The sequence below is a fragment of the Myripristis murdjan genome, chromosome 17 (genome assembly GCF_902150065.1).
Source record: "Myripristis murdjan chromosome 17, fMyrMur1.1, whole genome shotgun sequence".
Taxonomy (NCBI): domain Eukaryota; kingdom Metazoa; phylum Chordata; class Actinopteri; order Holocentriformes; family Holocentridae; genus Myripristis; species Myripristis murdjan.
Genome location: NC_043996.1, coordinates 3516782 through 3533454, shown reverse-complemented (window position 1 = coordinate 3533454; position 16673 = coordinate 3516782). Strand labels below are relative to the sequence as shown.

Here is a 16673-nt window from a genome sequence, read left to right as displayed (position 1 = left end):
TTTTAGCAGTCATAACGTTGTTTAGGCAGGAATTGTCCTTTTAACTTCATTTCTGGTGCTGATAACCATATTGCTGTTTTTTAACCAGACTGCTGTGTCTGCTCACCATATTGCTGTGTAAACCATATCTGAAGCATCCAGTGGAACCCCCCGCAGCGAATGCAGGCGACACCACAGCAGGGAGGAAATTCTATTGACTCCTTCTTGCTTCTCTCTCTGTGTTTTCCTCAGTCGTGGCAAACTCTAGTTTGTTTCAAAGCTTACTTTGTTTTCGGCTGTCGAACAGCAGGCCTCATACAGAGCAGCACAATACCTCCCGGCATTTGGCTACCGATCAAGCGACAAGGCTTCTTACTATCACAACACGCTGCATGCTGGCTTCACTAATGTGCCTGAATCTCGCCCAGGTAGCAAGCAGTGCAGCTGGTTAGAGGTAGAAATCCAGCACATCGCGACTTTATGTGCACACAGTAACCAACCGTGATATACCTTCGACAATTTCTTTGAGCTCAATATGTGTTACAGCAGGGGTTCTCAACCTTTTCCACCCCAAGGCCCACCTATTCATCATTATAACATAACAGAGCCCATAAGAAAAAAAAAAAAATATTTCTCTCAAGCTCTTTTAGCCAATCTATTCTTTTGTTTATTAAACAAGTGCTGAATGTGAAAAGCAGCTTTTCTTGGGAACTGAAATCCTAGTAGATCATAAAATCAGGCTTGTAAATTCCATACAACATCACTTAGAATAACATCAATTAGAAATATTTTTTTTGTGGCTGTGCAACAATAAAAATTCTTGAAAATACTAAAAAACAGATCAAATATCCACAAAAAAAGGTCTAGATCCACAAAACCAGCTTATCCCAACAGCAGCATTTTTTAAATTGTGAAAAGCTGCCATGTCATCTTGAACAACATCCAGCTGGGCCACTGGCCTGACGGACAGGGACAGAAAGCAGCCAAAGACACAGATTGATCATCATCATCAGGATGAAGTGGTGATCATCTGCTTGTTGAAAACATCCTTGAAAGCCATCAGATGCACAAGAGAAATTCGATGTGCTTACAGACAGTGAGAATTACATCATCAATGGCTTGATTGTTGTAGCCAGACTGAAGTTAAAATAACCGTGTTAAACAGAATTTGGAGCGATGTGTTTGACAGTGGGTACGGGTTTTGCTGCAGGGTCTTGGGTCGGGTTGGGTCAGGTCCAGATGTGATTTAGAGAAAACTGTAGGCAACAGGTTGGGTGCCATATTGAGGTTTGAGTTTAAGTTTGTAACGCTGGAGCTGTGCAGGACTCTGGCTTCTGCCCAAAGCATTCTGTGGGTCACTAAAAGGCTGTTGGTGGTGGCATATCAGCTGGCCTTGGCCCAATGACTGAGAAACCCTAGACTACAGGGCATAAGATCTTGGATTGGATGTTAGCAGATGAATAAGCATGACAGTAGTATCTTCAGGAATATCAGGTGGTCTGCGTCTGTCACAGCAACTCTAAATGGACTGATGCAAAGTTCTTCTTCCAAAAACCGTCCTTATATACAAACTGTCAACACTGATCAGATCTAATGAATTTGGTCTCATTAAACATTATTGCTGTTATTTAATATTGTGACTATGATTGTTAATCATGACTGGCTTCATGAAGCACAGTTAACTTATTGCACATTTGCATCTTGTTATTTATTTTCGTTCGGTTTAAAATGTTTTTCCAGTCTTTGCATGCAGCAGAAGTCTTTTTTCGACTTTAAAATCTTTTCTTTTTCCATTCTTGCTTTTATCATACCCCTATTTCTAAAATGAAATGAAAATTTACTCCTTTATTACTCCTTTACTTTGGACTGCGGCCACAGGCCTAAGGCAAACGCAGAATCTATTCCTGCCATAATCTTGCTTAGGACAAAAGTATCTCCAGTTGACAGATGGTGATCCATTTGCAGAAACCTTTTCAGGAGTGTCCTGTCTTTCCTGTCCACTGCACTCATCACTACCGCATGTTTTTCCAAAGATGCCATATGTAAGGTGTCTCCATCTGAACTTTAATTTTTCATTACATGGTGCACACATGCGTATTCAAAGGGTGTGACTGGTCAGGGGTAAGAGGCGCTTCACGCACCACACCAGGACTTTCAAGGGGAACTACAAATACAGTGGTCCCTCATTAATCGCGGGAGTTACGTTCTAAAAATAACCCGCAATAGGCGAAATCCGCGAAGTAGTCAGCTTTATTTTTTACAATTATTATAGATTATATTATAGATTATATTATATTATAGGCATTAACATTTTCTCACTTTTCTCTCTTGTTTAGACACTCTCAAAGTTCAAACCTTCGTAGAAAAATAAGTCCAGTAAAATTGCACTAAAAAAATCTGCGAAACTGCGAGGCCACGAAAGGTGAACTGCGTTATAGCGAGGAACAACTGTACAACAAGCAGTCAGTATCATACAGTTACATGTGTATTGCAACATAAGGTTGTCAATGACACTGAAAATATTGGCAAGTGTACAGTCCATATCATCATAGCTAACAATTTGCAAACGTCACCATCCAACTTCAGTGGAACAGCTGATCCTTCAGGCATGAAACAGCCTGATCAGCAGTCCATAAACCAAACTGTACCAGTTTAAACAGTATGCCTAATTATGTAGGACAATTATACAAGTATTGCAAAGAGTATTTCAATATTGGTCTATTATACATGTTTGTATGTGCTGATTAAATCTACTGTATATATACACCATTGCTAAACCTATGTGCTAGTTCTATTCCCTGATGACGGCCAGCAGTGTACAGTATGTTGTTGAGAGTTTTTATTATTCTATTATGGACTGGCAATTTAAAAAAGGCCTTTCTCCAATAAGACTGCCTTGGGAGAAGTCTGTCAATTTGCTATGAATATCTCACCTGCTCACTTGTTTGATAACCAGCTGCTGTGCTTTCAACATACATTTTAAATATTTAATTACATCATAATTCTGTGCAAAGACTCAATTCTGAGATGATCTTGATATGTCCAGGAAGAGATGATGTGTGCTTGTACAGGTGCATGTCACTCAGGTGGCACTCACAGGTGGATTATGAGTGTCTCAAGGGCATTTTGAGAGCATGTATGATTTTCATTTAGCTGAGTCTTGAGTCACCATGTAGCCAGTTTCAGTACATTTCAAAAGCATTACCAAAAGTCTGTGAAGCATGCATGTGCATTACACTGGCAAAAAACAACTCATGTATAACCTTGATAATGTGTAATGTGTCGTAAGTCACCCAGGCGGCACTCCTTAAAGTAAAATTGAACTGAACTGAAATACAGTGTTGGGTTGTATAGCTCCCTGGGTGTGACCTGAGTCCACATGGCGGTGAAATCTCCTCATCAGCTTCTCTGTGCTCCTCTGGGCTGCTAATCAAGAATCACTTTCAGAACACTTTCAGCACATAAATGAACATAAACAAAGTGGATTAAGCAAATATTTAAAGTTCAGGTATCCATTTTGTGAGGAAATTAAATGTCTCTTTTCCTGTTGTTTTCTTTTAGGAATTAGAAAGTAGCAGCAGGTAGCGTCTACAGCAACCTTACAAATACTAGTCTTGCACTACCATTAAACAACATCAGTGCTTTCAGAAGAAATTATGATTACTTTTAAAAAAAAAAAAAAAAAAAAATTGGGGGGACTTGGGGGAATTTGCTTTGTCCAGGTTTGGTTGTATGTACTCAAAGTGGTATTTTGTAAGCGGTTTTTGCTATGAAAGTAAAAAACAAAACAAAACAAAACAAAACAAAAAAAAACAGTATTGTAGAAAAATGCAATATAAAAATATAGCATGCCAGGGGAGAAACTAATAAGGGTATTTCACCATCATGTGGACTCAAATCACACCCATGGGATTATACAACCCAACACTCTACCAGAGTTGATAATAATAATGAAATCATAATAATAATGAAAAACATCCTAATATTTGCAAAATATATGGCCTCCAATATGTGGATCCAAATCAGTGTGTGCTGTGTGTGGGAGTGTTTTGGACATATGATGTGCAGCAGCAACAACAGGTGAACTGCCCGGTGTCCAGTCCAGTCAGTATTCTGTACGGCTGCTGCACAGCACACAGCAAAATCGCTTATTAAAATAAAATATAAATTATTTTAAATGTATTATTTTACACATTTAAACTGCAGACGTCATATTTCTGGTTATTCTGGCGAGCACAACTCCTCGCCTGTCACTGAGAATGTGCTTTCCACCTGAACAACCCTGAAGTCCAGAGCAACAATCACTGTCACTTTAGGCCAACTAATGACAGTGCCTTTATCTTACTAAAAGATGTTTCGAACAAAGATTGAACTAAGTGGATTAAATGAAACAGCTGTCATGATGGCCATTTTGAGATCTTTTCTCAGGATTTGGAGACAATTGAATCTGAAAAAAATCTCGTGAATAGGGGGGTACACATATCTGAAGTGACTGGAGAACGACACATCTTCCAGATATATTCGCCTTGCAGATACTGTCTCTGTGTGTCTACCGTGCCACCTGCCTATCAGTCTTTCTCTCTGTCTGTCTGTGTCTCATTTCTATTTTGTTTTTTTTGTTTTGTTTTTTTGTCTCAGAATACTCCCTTTTTCGGTGTCACGCCATCAACAGCATCCCAACAGAAACTATGACTAACCTAAATCTGTACTGCACGGTGCAGCGGCTGGGGCCCAAACATCAACAGAGGGCTTTACAGTCACACTGCAATAATTTTAGCTTCTCCACTGTCTATGTTGTCAAGCTTCCCACGGTGTCAGCTTGAAGAAACAGACCTCCTACTCTGAGCAGCAGTGGTCGTTTTAAGGCTTCACACAAACAAAATCACCTGCAATTCATGTTTTTGCTGTGACACTCTGGCACTATGTGGTCAGTGCACATGCTGTGATGGAGAGCTCGGCTCAGAGCCTTATTAACGGCGGCAACGTCTTCATGTCAAAAAGCTAGTAATTCAGAAAACCATAAAACAAAATCTCATCAAACTTATTTTAGCCTGATAATCAACAATGAGATGGACAAACTCCATGGGGCTAAGGACTTGAGCAAGAAATTTCTTGATGTTGGTCAGTCGTCAATCAGAGGCAAGCTATTCCTAAAACGGGATCAATCAGTTTTTGGTTCTGGACAATAATCGGTGCTGCTATTCAGAATTTTCCACTAATTGATATCAGAATTTTGATTTGCATGCTGGTTGATACGAAAACCACTTTGACGTTTTCACAAGCATTTAAATACAAAAAATCTGGTCCAGCATAACTGACCTTTAAATTTACCTTTTTAAAAACTACAAATATAGTTCTTTTTTATTTTCAAAATTTAAAGTTTGATCATTTTCTATGTTGTTTTTTTTTCTAATTGGTACTGGTACTTTTCTTGTGCTTTTTTATTGAATTATTTCAATAATGTTAATTAAACATTTCTTAATTCAGTGCTGCCTATACTGTGGATTTGGACACTGCAGTATTCAGATTTACTACAAATGAATATCGTCACTTAACTTTGGTTATCGGGGTTCTGGATGTACTGATTAATGGTATCGGCTCAAAAAAAACCCCATCAGTATCGGTCAATTCCTATTCCTAATGGAGTTAATTTAACGCAGGTTCAGGAACAAGACCACTCCTAAACTTCCACTCTACTGCTTCATCAGTTATCTAATTTCCCTAATACTGCCTCGAAGCTGCTGGTCTATGACCCAGCATGTCATCAAGGAGTTCAAAATACTTTCTATATTCCTTCCTTTTTTTTTTTAAGTTGTTGATCATTTGGTCCTGGGTTGTAACTAACCCAGCCTTCAGCAATCCCTTCAATCTTTTCCTGAATTTCAGGACATGCCCAAATTGAAATAAAGGTTTTATTTGTCAGCAGACCACTACATGCTCTTTGATTTCTGTGATCTCTTTCTCCATCTTTCCCTGTAGGATAATACACACCCACTCTTGCTGTTGCCATGGCTCCCACTTCAGGTCCTACTATGTTTTGGTATTGGAGATATTACCAAAACATAGTAGGACCTGAAGACAATATCTCGGATATCTGTATTAAATGTGAGCAATCTAAAGGCACACTTTTCCACTGTATGTGGGATTGCCCAGAAATTGCAGCATTTTGGAATAGGATTTCGCAAATCATTCATAAAATGCTAGATGTCAAGTTGCCTTTATATCCCAAACTCTTTATTTTGGGGTTATATCCTAACACCCTAGTCATACCAAAAAGCAAAATAGCTCTTATAGATATGTGTCTACTTCAAGCAAAACACTCAATTGCTTTATCATGGAAGAAAATTCAAAGACCACGGGTGGGTCAGTGGCTTAGAGAAATGAGCAGTTGTTGCGCTATAGAAAGGATAACTTATATTTTGAAGAAGAAAACTGAAATGTATGATAAAGTTTGGGGACCTTTCACTAATTTCTTAAGGGATGTTGGTTTGTTGGACATGAATAGAGATGATGACAATGGAAGTACCTAAAATTGATGTGGCTCTCTATATAATGTTGGATGTAGTCTGTATGTGTGTGCATTTTTGTAATTATTGTGTATAATTTGTTCTTTTTTGCAATTGTCTTGCTTAATATAAAATAATAAATACATTGTTTAAAAAAAATACTATGTTTTGGTATCAGCTGGGAACTAACTTTTTGGGTCCGAACCGATTTACTGTTTGCTCACAATGCTCACAACGTTTCAAAATTAGGTCCATCAATGGGACCGGAACCAGTTCCTTGTTGGTCAAAAAGGACTATTAGTGATCCCTTAAGCAAAATTAAAGACCACAAAAAACATAAAGAGTTGGGAGGTTCTGAAGCAGCAGCAAAGCTCTTACCTTGCCGATGTACTGATAGTCGCTGCCTGTGTACTCCTCCTGCAGGAAAAACTGGTTCCACATCCAGCCTCGTCTGACTCTTTTCAGGAGCTTCCCACCTCTGATAGCTACTTTGATTCCGTCTGGACTCTCCCCATCTGCTGTCTCTACCCTCTGTCCATTTAAAGACATGCCGTCCAGTGACAGGCCCAGGCAGGCCCATATCAGGCCCAGTAAGATAGTCCTCATGGTTTTAGAGGTGCAGGAAAAACAGGCCGCAAATGTTTTATCTGCCAAGTTGGATCACCTTGAACTGAGAGATGGATTTCTTGATCATAATCCTAAATGTTCTGATTGGCTGGCCAAAATGACCTGTAGGAATAGAGATGGAAAAAAAAAAAATTAGTACAAGGCTGTGAAACACTGAGGTCATTTCATTTCAAGATTCTCTGTGATTGCATTACAAGGGCAATTTGCACATCTGGTGCATGTTTTTGTTCATTTCAGTTAGTTGAGCTGAGAGTGCAGAGTTTTTATCTTATTGACTGAGAAATTTATGCAAATCGTATTGTGGCACAAACAATCCCCCTTAAAAAGGAAAAGCACAAACAAATGGCCCTTTCATCACCAATTGCGAGTGCAAATACCGTGCTTCAGCTTCCAGACTAATCCACCAAGGCGGGCTCCCTTGCACCCTAAAGCCCCTTTGTAATTGGAGTGTTCTCTGATCTGATCTGAGTTGCTAAGACAGAAAACTCTCTCCTTTGGTTGTCTGGTGATAATGCACTGGCAGCAAGGATAGCAGCCAATCTGAGTGGGCACATTCTTTGTGTGAAGTGGCTACACCACCTTTCCAAAGATCAAATATATCCTCAAGGGGAGTTTATGTGTTTTTTTTTTTTTTTTTTTTTTTTTGCAAAGTACACAATCTGGAGTTGCATGATATCTTAGACTAATGACTATCATGTGAATAAAATAGTTATTAATGTCATTTTGCAGCAGACAGCACACAGAAAGGGACAAAGAGGTTGTTGCACATCTGCTCGAGGGCCATCCATCAGTTCCACAATCTGAACAACCATGAATATACTGTTACTGCAATGACTCATCCATTCTGATGAATTCAGCAGCTTGCAAATAAATTGGAACCTCTACCTATCCATCTATCTATCCATCTATCCATCTATCCATCCATCTATCCATCTATCTATCTATCTATCTATTTAATGTAAGGCACTCTTCCAGCTGGGTCCTGAAGACCTGCTGTACTGAAAATTAACTACTGCACATAAACTAACCCAAGGACCTCTGCGTGGCCACCAATAACACAGCAAAGATGAATGATTGTATGTCTATTACACGAATGAAACCTCTCTCTAACGTAGAGTGACCAGATTTTCCACATGTTCTCGGGAGTCTAGTGATCTGATTTGTCCCCGTCTGGAGCTGTCCCCAGAAATGTCCCAGGACACTGCACAACATATAGAAAACATACAGAGCCTAAGCAAGAACCAAATGACAAGAAAACTATACTTACAGTTATTACAATGATATATTTAAAAGTCAGATTGGAAACGCTAGATTGACACCAGACGAATTCACTTGATCTCTTTCAAAAATATGGCATCACAAAGACACAATCAGCAGAAGAGCAAAACATTACTGGAATGTTCGTAAAAAGAAACAAACAAATAGGATTATTAAAAAACTAATTACACAAAATCACCACAAAAAATAGCAAAAAAAAAAAAAAAAAAAAAAAAAACAAGAAAACTGTATTTATAATCATTAAGATGATTTATCAGAATCTTTTAATACAGATTTCCTGTGTTTATGAAAGGCCTTTCACAAGCATTCAAATGAAAATCAAATTAAACTAGTTCTCTTTTTGCAGAGGACCCCCTGCGGGACCGTCAAGAACCCCTGAGGGTCCTCTGACCGCACTTTGGGAACCCATTGTCTCCATTTAAAATAGTATATTATCGCTGTCAGAAAAGGGAATATGTCTGCTGATCAGTATTTGTCAGCAAATCACAAATTTCCCCAGACTTGCTCCCAAAAGACGGTGTATAGAACTCTCCTCATAAACAAAGATTTCTTTTTGTCTGGCAAATTTTAGTGAATTTTCAGAATCATAAGTAGAAAGTTGCGGTTGCTATAGGGTGGTACAACTTTGAGGGCCGATGAAGTGATGGACCAACAGAACGAGGTGCTGGGCCAAACACCTGCACCACTGACAAAGGAACCTCTGCTGAGCCCAGGGAGCCTCCCACAAGAGTCTGCGACAAACACTTGAAATTATTGAAGGGGGTGTGGCTAAATTTTAGGGGCATGCTGTTATGTAAATCCATTTATACATTTTAGGTCACTCCCATTGCCACACCCCCTTTTTGCCAACTGGCATGAACACACAGAGCTGCTGGATGGCAATCAAACACACACAGCACTGCAACATCATCTGCCAGTCATTAGCTGAAGATGGAGACTGATGCTTGACAAAAGCAATAAGACTCTCGCATATCACATTTACACAACAAAGGCAGGAAGCCATTGAAAAAGCCCACAGTTACCTTGTAATAACAGCCGACAGAGAATGACAGAAAAACCACGGAGAACCAGCTGACAAGGTTAAAAAACATAAATGTTAAGTGGCCTGCAATCTTCACTATCTATGACTACTGAAGGCTGCTTGAAAAGGCCCGCTACCAAGGTATGCATGCTTGTGTCTGCGCGCACGCCATGAATGGAAAGAATTATTCATGAATGACTGCGCTCTTGCTGAATGAATGTTTAATGATGAATGAGTGCACGAAACATTAGAATCCCGAAAGTAATATCGAGCATTACCTCCTTTTGCACAATCCATATCTTTTAATTGTCTCAAGGTCTAGAGCTTTTTGAAGCCTCTCTTCTCACCTTCAAGACTAAAGTGGATTTGAAACGTAAATCAGCCAGTTAGGAGTGCTCTCAACTGCAGTCTATACCATGGAAAGAGCAGGCAATTTTAAAGGACCATACTGATTTGAAATGTTTTTTTTGGAATGAATTTCCCCACATTTTGCATGTCAATAAACCATTCTGCAAATCAGGCAGGGGTACTAAAGATTTCACAACATATAATCAAAATCCCTTGATTTCAAATGTGAAGTTTTGCTTGAAGCACTTGCATTATAATGTTCTGCTTCTGTGGCCAACAAGGGCGTCGCCATTCATAAACCACAGAACTGATAATTGGCTGTGGAAAGCAAATGTTTCCCTGGTGGAGGGACTGTTTTTTATTTATTTTTAATTTTTTTTTCACGCCGTCCAATTCCAAGTTGTCAAAACACAACAGTGCTGCTGCTTTTAGGAAAACTAATGTGGACGACTTCATTACGGTGATGGAACACTGGTGGGAAGAAAGTTTGAAGTTTCTTAAAGTTCATTTTCATATTGCAGTGGAATGAATGGAAACCGACGTCTGAAGAAAAGGGAGGAAAAATGATATTGCAGTTCTAAAATCCCACTGCTTTCTTTGGGAAAAGATTAGCAGAAATGTGAAGCATATCCATTTCAATATTATACTAAAAATGCAGAATGCGCTGGTATGGTCCTTTAATATGTTGTGCATTCAACAGAAATGTGCAGAATGAGGTGTGCACGTTGCAGTGTAGCTAAGAGTGCATTCAGCTCCCTTCGCAGAGCGAGCATATCAGTATCTGTTCTCCCCACTGAATGCGTCACCTGAAGGAGAGGAATTGTCTCTTGGATTTGAAGAAACCTTAACCTCAAAATTAGATTGACTGCCAACTGACTTAGTGGTTGTAGCATCTGAAAAGCACCTCCAAAACTGCCTTTGTGCACTTAAAAAAAAAACTGCACTAGATCAATAAATCCATACGCATTTACGTTGAGGGATCTGGAAGGAACACTTACACAGCAATTACTTCGCTGAAAGGAAATGTGCTTTTATCTTCCCACACAGAGCTCTGTCAGTGTCTTGCTGGAACAAGCAAAATAATGTTCTTTTTTTACATCTGGGGTACTTTCCATACAAATGTAGCCCGTTAAGTGCTCTAGGGTTCAAAGTACACAGCAGCAGCAGTTTGTTTCACACCAGCTGAATATGTCATGTTTGTATATTTCCGATATCTGGGTTTAGAAAGACCTCTGGCCAATAAACAGGGGCAGGATTAGTTCTGTCTTCATGGCTGTGAACCTGCTCATCAAGGAAAAACAGACTGCGCGATCATGAATACACTGCCAATAGGGTGCCTAAAATAACTCACTGTCTCATTAAGTAGCTATACTATAAAGCCCAGATTTACTAAAACCATTAGTGGGTACAAAGTCAGCATTAGGAGCTGTCATAGCTCAAGCTGGCAGTGCAAAGTTTTTTTGCACATATTCACATTTTGAGCTTTGATTTGCCCCCTTATGTTGCCTCATTTTTGCAATGCACAACATCACATCCATATTGTTAATCTGCTGGCTCACTGAAGCTCAATCACACTTATTCTGAATGAAATATCACAGGCCAAGATGCCATAGTTTTATGGCTGCAGCATTACATTAGACAGAAAATATCTTCAGGTCTCATTGCATCATTTTATACACATTTCCCAGCAATTCAGCAGCACATATTTGGTGTCTTTGGAAACTTTGGGATCTCCACTAGAATTTCAAATAAGGTTCTGTGGGTTTACGCAAAGCTTGGTCATGCAAGTGTGCATTTGTAATGGCAAAACCCACCTATTGGGTCAGCAGAGCTGACAAGGTTAAAGGTCTTGGTGAATCAGCAAGTGTGGATTGACCAGGCACTATTTCATCCGTATCACTAACAGACAGCCATGTTTGACTTGCATCATCCTCTGTCCTCCCATTTCCTCCAGTAAAGCAGATGAAAATGGAGGAAACCAGCATTGAGAACAAAAATATGAAACTATACATCAAAACTGTGGTTGGATCTGTTGGGATAACCCTCCTGTTAGATTCAAATTTACATTTTTTTTTGCCTTTGGGGTAAATTTGACACCAGCTATTTAAACCTCCTGAGAATGATTACAACAGAATTTTTTACCCCAAGTTTGTGTCAGGTACTTTATGTTTCTTGTTGACTCCCTAAATAGCCCTTTAAATAAAACATAACCTCCACAACTCACCCTCACCCCCCTTATACATCAAAGTTCTTGTGGGAATCGTGCTCTTCCTCCACAGCGTCATGTGAACTGTCAGTGGTTCTGGCACTACTACAGGTGTGCTTATGTAGAGTTAGGGCTCTACAGCAAAGGGAAGTTTTTTGATCATGTTATAGTTCCTCGGTGTCCTCAAATGTCGATATTTCTGTGATATTTTTATACAGCTAAAAAAAAAAACCTGTGGTCAAATTGACCCCAAAGGAACACTGATGTGTACAAACTGTGTCCAGGACATTGAAAACACCATCATGATAATTTTATGTTTACCCACTTGTCCCCATTAAAGTAGGGAAAAGTCATGAAATATGAAGCATAAAAAAAATGTAAATCATGAGTTAACCCTATAAAGCCATTTGCATCATATATGATACACATTTTCAATTCCGTTTTTTGTTTTCAGTTTAATCAATACTTGACCAAAATACTGTTGTATAACTTTGAACACTTCCCCTGTTCACCCTGGACCATACCATTGGCACTTCAAGTACATATCATATATCATACACCAGAAAGGTCATGTAATAACATATTTTTTTTATTTTTTATTTATTTTTTATATATATTTTGTTATAGGATTAAATAAAGGGTTCAATTTCAAAAAATTGGAATTTTCTGCCAATTCTTTCATAGTTCAGGCTTTATAGGGTTAAACATTGCATGTGGCGATAATAGGAGGAATGAGTAGAGCTGGAGAAGATTGACAAGAAATGCTACTGCAATTGGAGTTAAGGAAACAAACCTACAGGCTCATTTACGGATCTCCCCAGTAGCTAATCTGTTAGAGCATGTACCACGTGTTAAGGCTGAGCCCTGATCTCAGCGCCTGGAAACCCAGGCCATTTGCTGCATGTCATCCCTTCTCTCTGCTGCCTTTCTTGTCTCTGTCTACTGTCACTACCAAATAAAGTGGAAATGAAGAAAAAAATCTTGAAGGCTCATTTGTGCTCCATTTACGTACAAAAATTAATAGCCTACGCCCGTTTCACTGCCCACATGCTTCCATGCGTGATTTATGTTGGCATGGATGTTAAGCAGTAAATCCACTAGAGGGCAGCTCCGAGGCAAAGAGTCAGGTGGACTGTGAGGTCATTGAGCAGGAGGACGGAAAACTGTTTTTATCATTTTTAAAAAAGTCTTCTTCGTGTCTCACTCATAGTCCGGTCTCTCTTGAACTATAGCCTACACTGCCCCCGCAGTTTCCAGTGGTGCTACTCCATTTCGTTCCTATCCATAAGCTTCCTGAACACGTGCACACATACAGAGAAAATAAACACAGAGCACGGACAGAAGGCTTCGTCCATATCCGTATACATACCTAACGCTGAGCAGAAATGAGCCTTAAGACCTGGCCACTGGTTCACCGGGCCACAGTGGCAGCTAATGCCAGTCATCTGCTTCAAGTTTCAGTGTTTCAGTAAATTTGTGTTGTGCTGTTCAGCTGTAAGCCGTAATCCTGACTGATCACAAGGGCTCTTCCTGTCACTTATTCTTGGGTTCTTTACTCTGTGCCCCCCCCACCAACTCAGCCTTGCTTTACCTTTTGTTTGCTCTCTCTCTCTCTCTCTTCATGAACTGCATTAGTCCCATTAGCTGGGTGCTTTATGAAATGGCTCTAATTGAATCAGGTGAAGAGCACACAGGAGACGGATTGATTCTGGCCGGTCGCCATCACTCATGCTTTAACAAGCCTTGCAGCTCTATAATCACACAGTCAAAGAGGCCGGGGCTCTTAATACATTTTCCAGTTCAAAAGGGATTACCCCCCCCTCCCAACACACACACACACACACACACACACAAACACACACACGCACACCGCCCCCCACCCCAATTATGCTTCTATGTGGGTGTTTACACGCATGTGTGTGTGTGTGTGTGTGTGCGTGGTTGTAGGCTGCTATAGGCCCTATTATCCAACAGCCAGAGGCAGTGTAGCCGGATCTGCCACCATGTTAAATCCCATGATGGACTGTGGCTGGGGCAAGTCACTTGGAGATAAACACCTACACCACCACACACACACACACAGTGCATGTGTGTGTGTGTGTGTGTGCGGTCACTAAAACACCCCATTGTTGCACTGTCTCAATTCCAAACCCAAAGAGGGCTTTTCATTGCGGAGATCACAGCAGAATACACATCTGTAGCCAACAGGTCTGCTGATAATTAACTTTCAGCGCGATCCTTTCTTCTTTTCAGCGAAACTTGCTAATGACAGAGCTGTTAGTGGGCTATTTCTCCTGTGGCCATTTCTCTCTTCTCTCGGTCTGATGTTTGAAAACAAACACAAAGTCGCTCTCGAAGCCGTCTGCACGGTGAAATTTAATCAGCCGAACCAAGCTGCTGAAACACCTTCATCTGCAATATGTTTTGCTCACTTTTATTGCAGTTCTTATACGGAATAATCACAAAGAATGCTTCTGACTAACCATAATTCAAAAATAACAATAAATAATTAAAATGATGACAATAATAATGAAGAAATTGCATCCAATCAAAAGTATTAAGTGTAAAAAAGGTGGAAAGAAAATCCTCCAATCTCCTATTGTAAATATCTTCTTGATTCCATGTTTTATGGGTTATTCTTTCCATATATGATAGTTCATCTACTAGCTCCCTGTGTCCTTTAACCCTATAAAGCCATTCGTATCATATATGATATACGTTTTCAATTCCGTTTTTCTTTTTCAGTTTAATCAATACTTGACCAAAATACTGTTGTATACCTTTGAACACTTCCCCTGTTCAGCCTGGACCATAGCATTGGCACTTCAAGTACATATCATATATCATACACCAGAAAGGTCGTGTAATAACACATTTTTTTAATTTTTTTTTTTTTATATATATATTGTTATACGACTAAATAAAAGGTTCAATTTCAAAAAAATTGAATTTTCTGCCAATTCTTTCATAGTTCAGGCTTTATAGGGTTAACAGACCAGGGATCTGGACTTAACCAATTCCAAGTTATTTGTTTCATGGCAATCCCGTGTAAATACTTATCCGACTCTGTTTTTATCTCTGAAGGTGTAATACCTCAAATTAAATTCTTTGGTTCTATCAAATTAAATCTCAAATGAAATGTTTTGTAGATAAGCCTTTTTAAACATCTTTCCAAAACATGCTCAGGACTGGGCATTGATGAAAGGCGTGATGTGCTTGTGTTTCAGCAATATTGCACCGGCACTATTAAAAAGGAATACTCAGACACATCATTTGTGTTTGTGTGTGTGTGAGGAATGTCTGATTTCTTTCTCCATCACAAAACAGTTTCACAAGTTGTCCTTCATGTCAAATAAATGCCTTAGTGAGAAGAAAAGGTTGGAGATTTTCCTTTGTGACAGCAGTTCCAGGTCTCCGAAACGCAAGATTGTTCCTAAACTCGAAATCAATCGAATGGATTAACGGTACAGCTCCCAGTTAAAAACAGCGCAGGAATTAGCCGGCTCTCTCGAGTTCCGAGTCAGAAAAGCAAACGTCTGTTCGCGGCCACTGTTGCCAAGACCTGTGCCCCTTCAACAGACCACAATAAAGCCAGAAATCGAAGCCTTTTCATTCCCATACAGTTGTAGTATATTGAGGCCAAGGCAAAGCCGTATCCCCACTCCCATCTCCCACCTTTTTTCTCCCCAGATGGTGAAAAATGTTGATGACCTTCAGGTGACCATCACTGCTCCTCTGTCGTCCTCCATCACATCTTTCCCTTGTGCAAGGCTGTATCTGTGTATGTGTGCACGTGTGTGTGTATGTGTGTGTGTTGCCACCTTGCAGACGGCCACTGAGACCTCTGACAACTCCCAGAGGACCAATTAGAGGTGAAAAAAGGAGAATGTCAGCCACCAAGTAGCTGCATGTGTGTGTTGTGCTGTATGTGTGTCCCTATCTGTGTGTGTGTGTGTGTGCGTGCGTGTGTGTGTGTGTGTGTGTGTGAGACAGGTACAAACCCAGTCACCTCTCCCCATCAGAATAGACCAGCCGCCATCTGAAGGCAGCCAACAGCATCAGCACCGCCTGTCCATCCGTGTCCACACACACACACACACACACACACGCACATATTCACACATACACACACTATTGTAGCTCACTCGCAGACACAAACACGTTCACACATGCACACAATCTTTCTTACACTCACACACTACAATGTCACTCACACGCACACTGTCTCTCCCTCATGCACGCACTGCTACTGACTTGAATACACACACACACACACACACACACACTCCCACACACATACACAGCCAGCCGTCAGACAGTCCAGTCCCCAGTCCTTGGGAGTGTGAAGTCTCATTATGAATAAACCATAAACGAGGTCCCAAAGCTGCACCTTGACTTTAGACACTTTACTACAAGTTTTTTAAAAAAGTGAACTTTTCAGGAACTTTTTTTTTTTTTTTATGTGATGTGCCTGACATCCCCATGAATCATTCTCTTTAACACCGCGCGGACATTAGAAATTCATTGAGACAGGGTGTCGTTTAGGCCCCCACTCAGTCAGGCGGTCAGGTAGCGGGTTAGGCAGTCAGTCAGAGTGCCTGTTGGTCAACACAGACAGAGGGCGATCGATTCACTCACTCACTCACTCACTCACTCACTCACTCACTCACTCACTCAGCTAGTTGACACAGAGGCCATGTTTGCATGG

The 16673-nt window shown here is 40.2% G+C and overlaps 1 protein-coding gene across 1 annotated transcript in view; it reads right to left on the bottom strand.

The window, feature by feature from the left end:
- cdh6 (cadherin 6) overlaps positions 1 to 16673 on the bottom strand; it is a 99808-nt gene that overhangs the window by 60651 nt on the left and 22484 nt on the right. Inside the window, exon 2 of the mRNA XM_030074728.1 lies at positions 6864 to 7214. Coding sequence (XP_029930588.1) covers positions 6864 to 7091 — 228 coding nt within the window. The 5' untranslated portion in view covers positions 7092 to 7214. The remainder of the gene's footprint in view (positions 1 to 6863; positions 7215 to 16673) is intronic.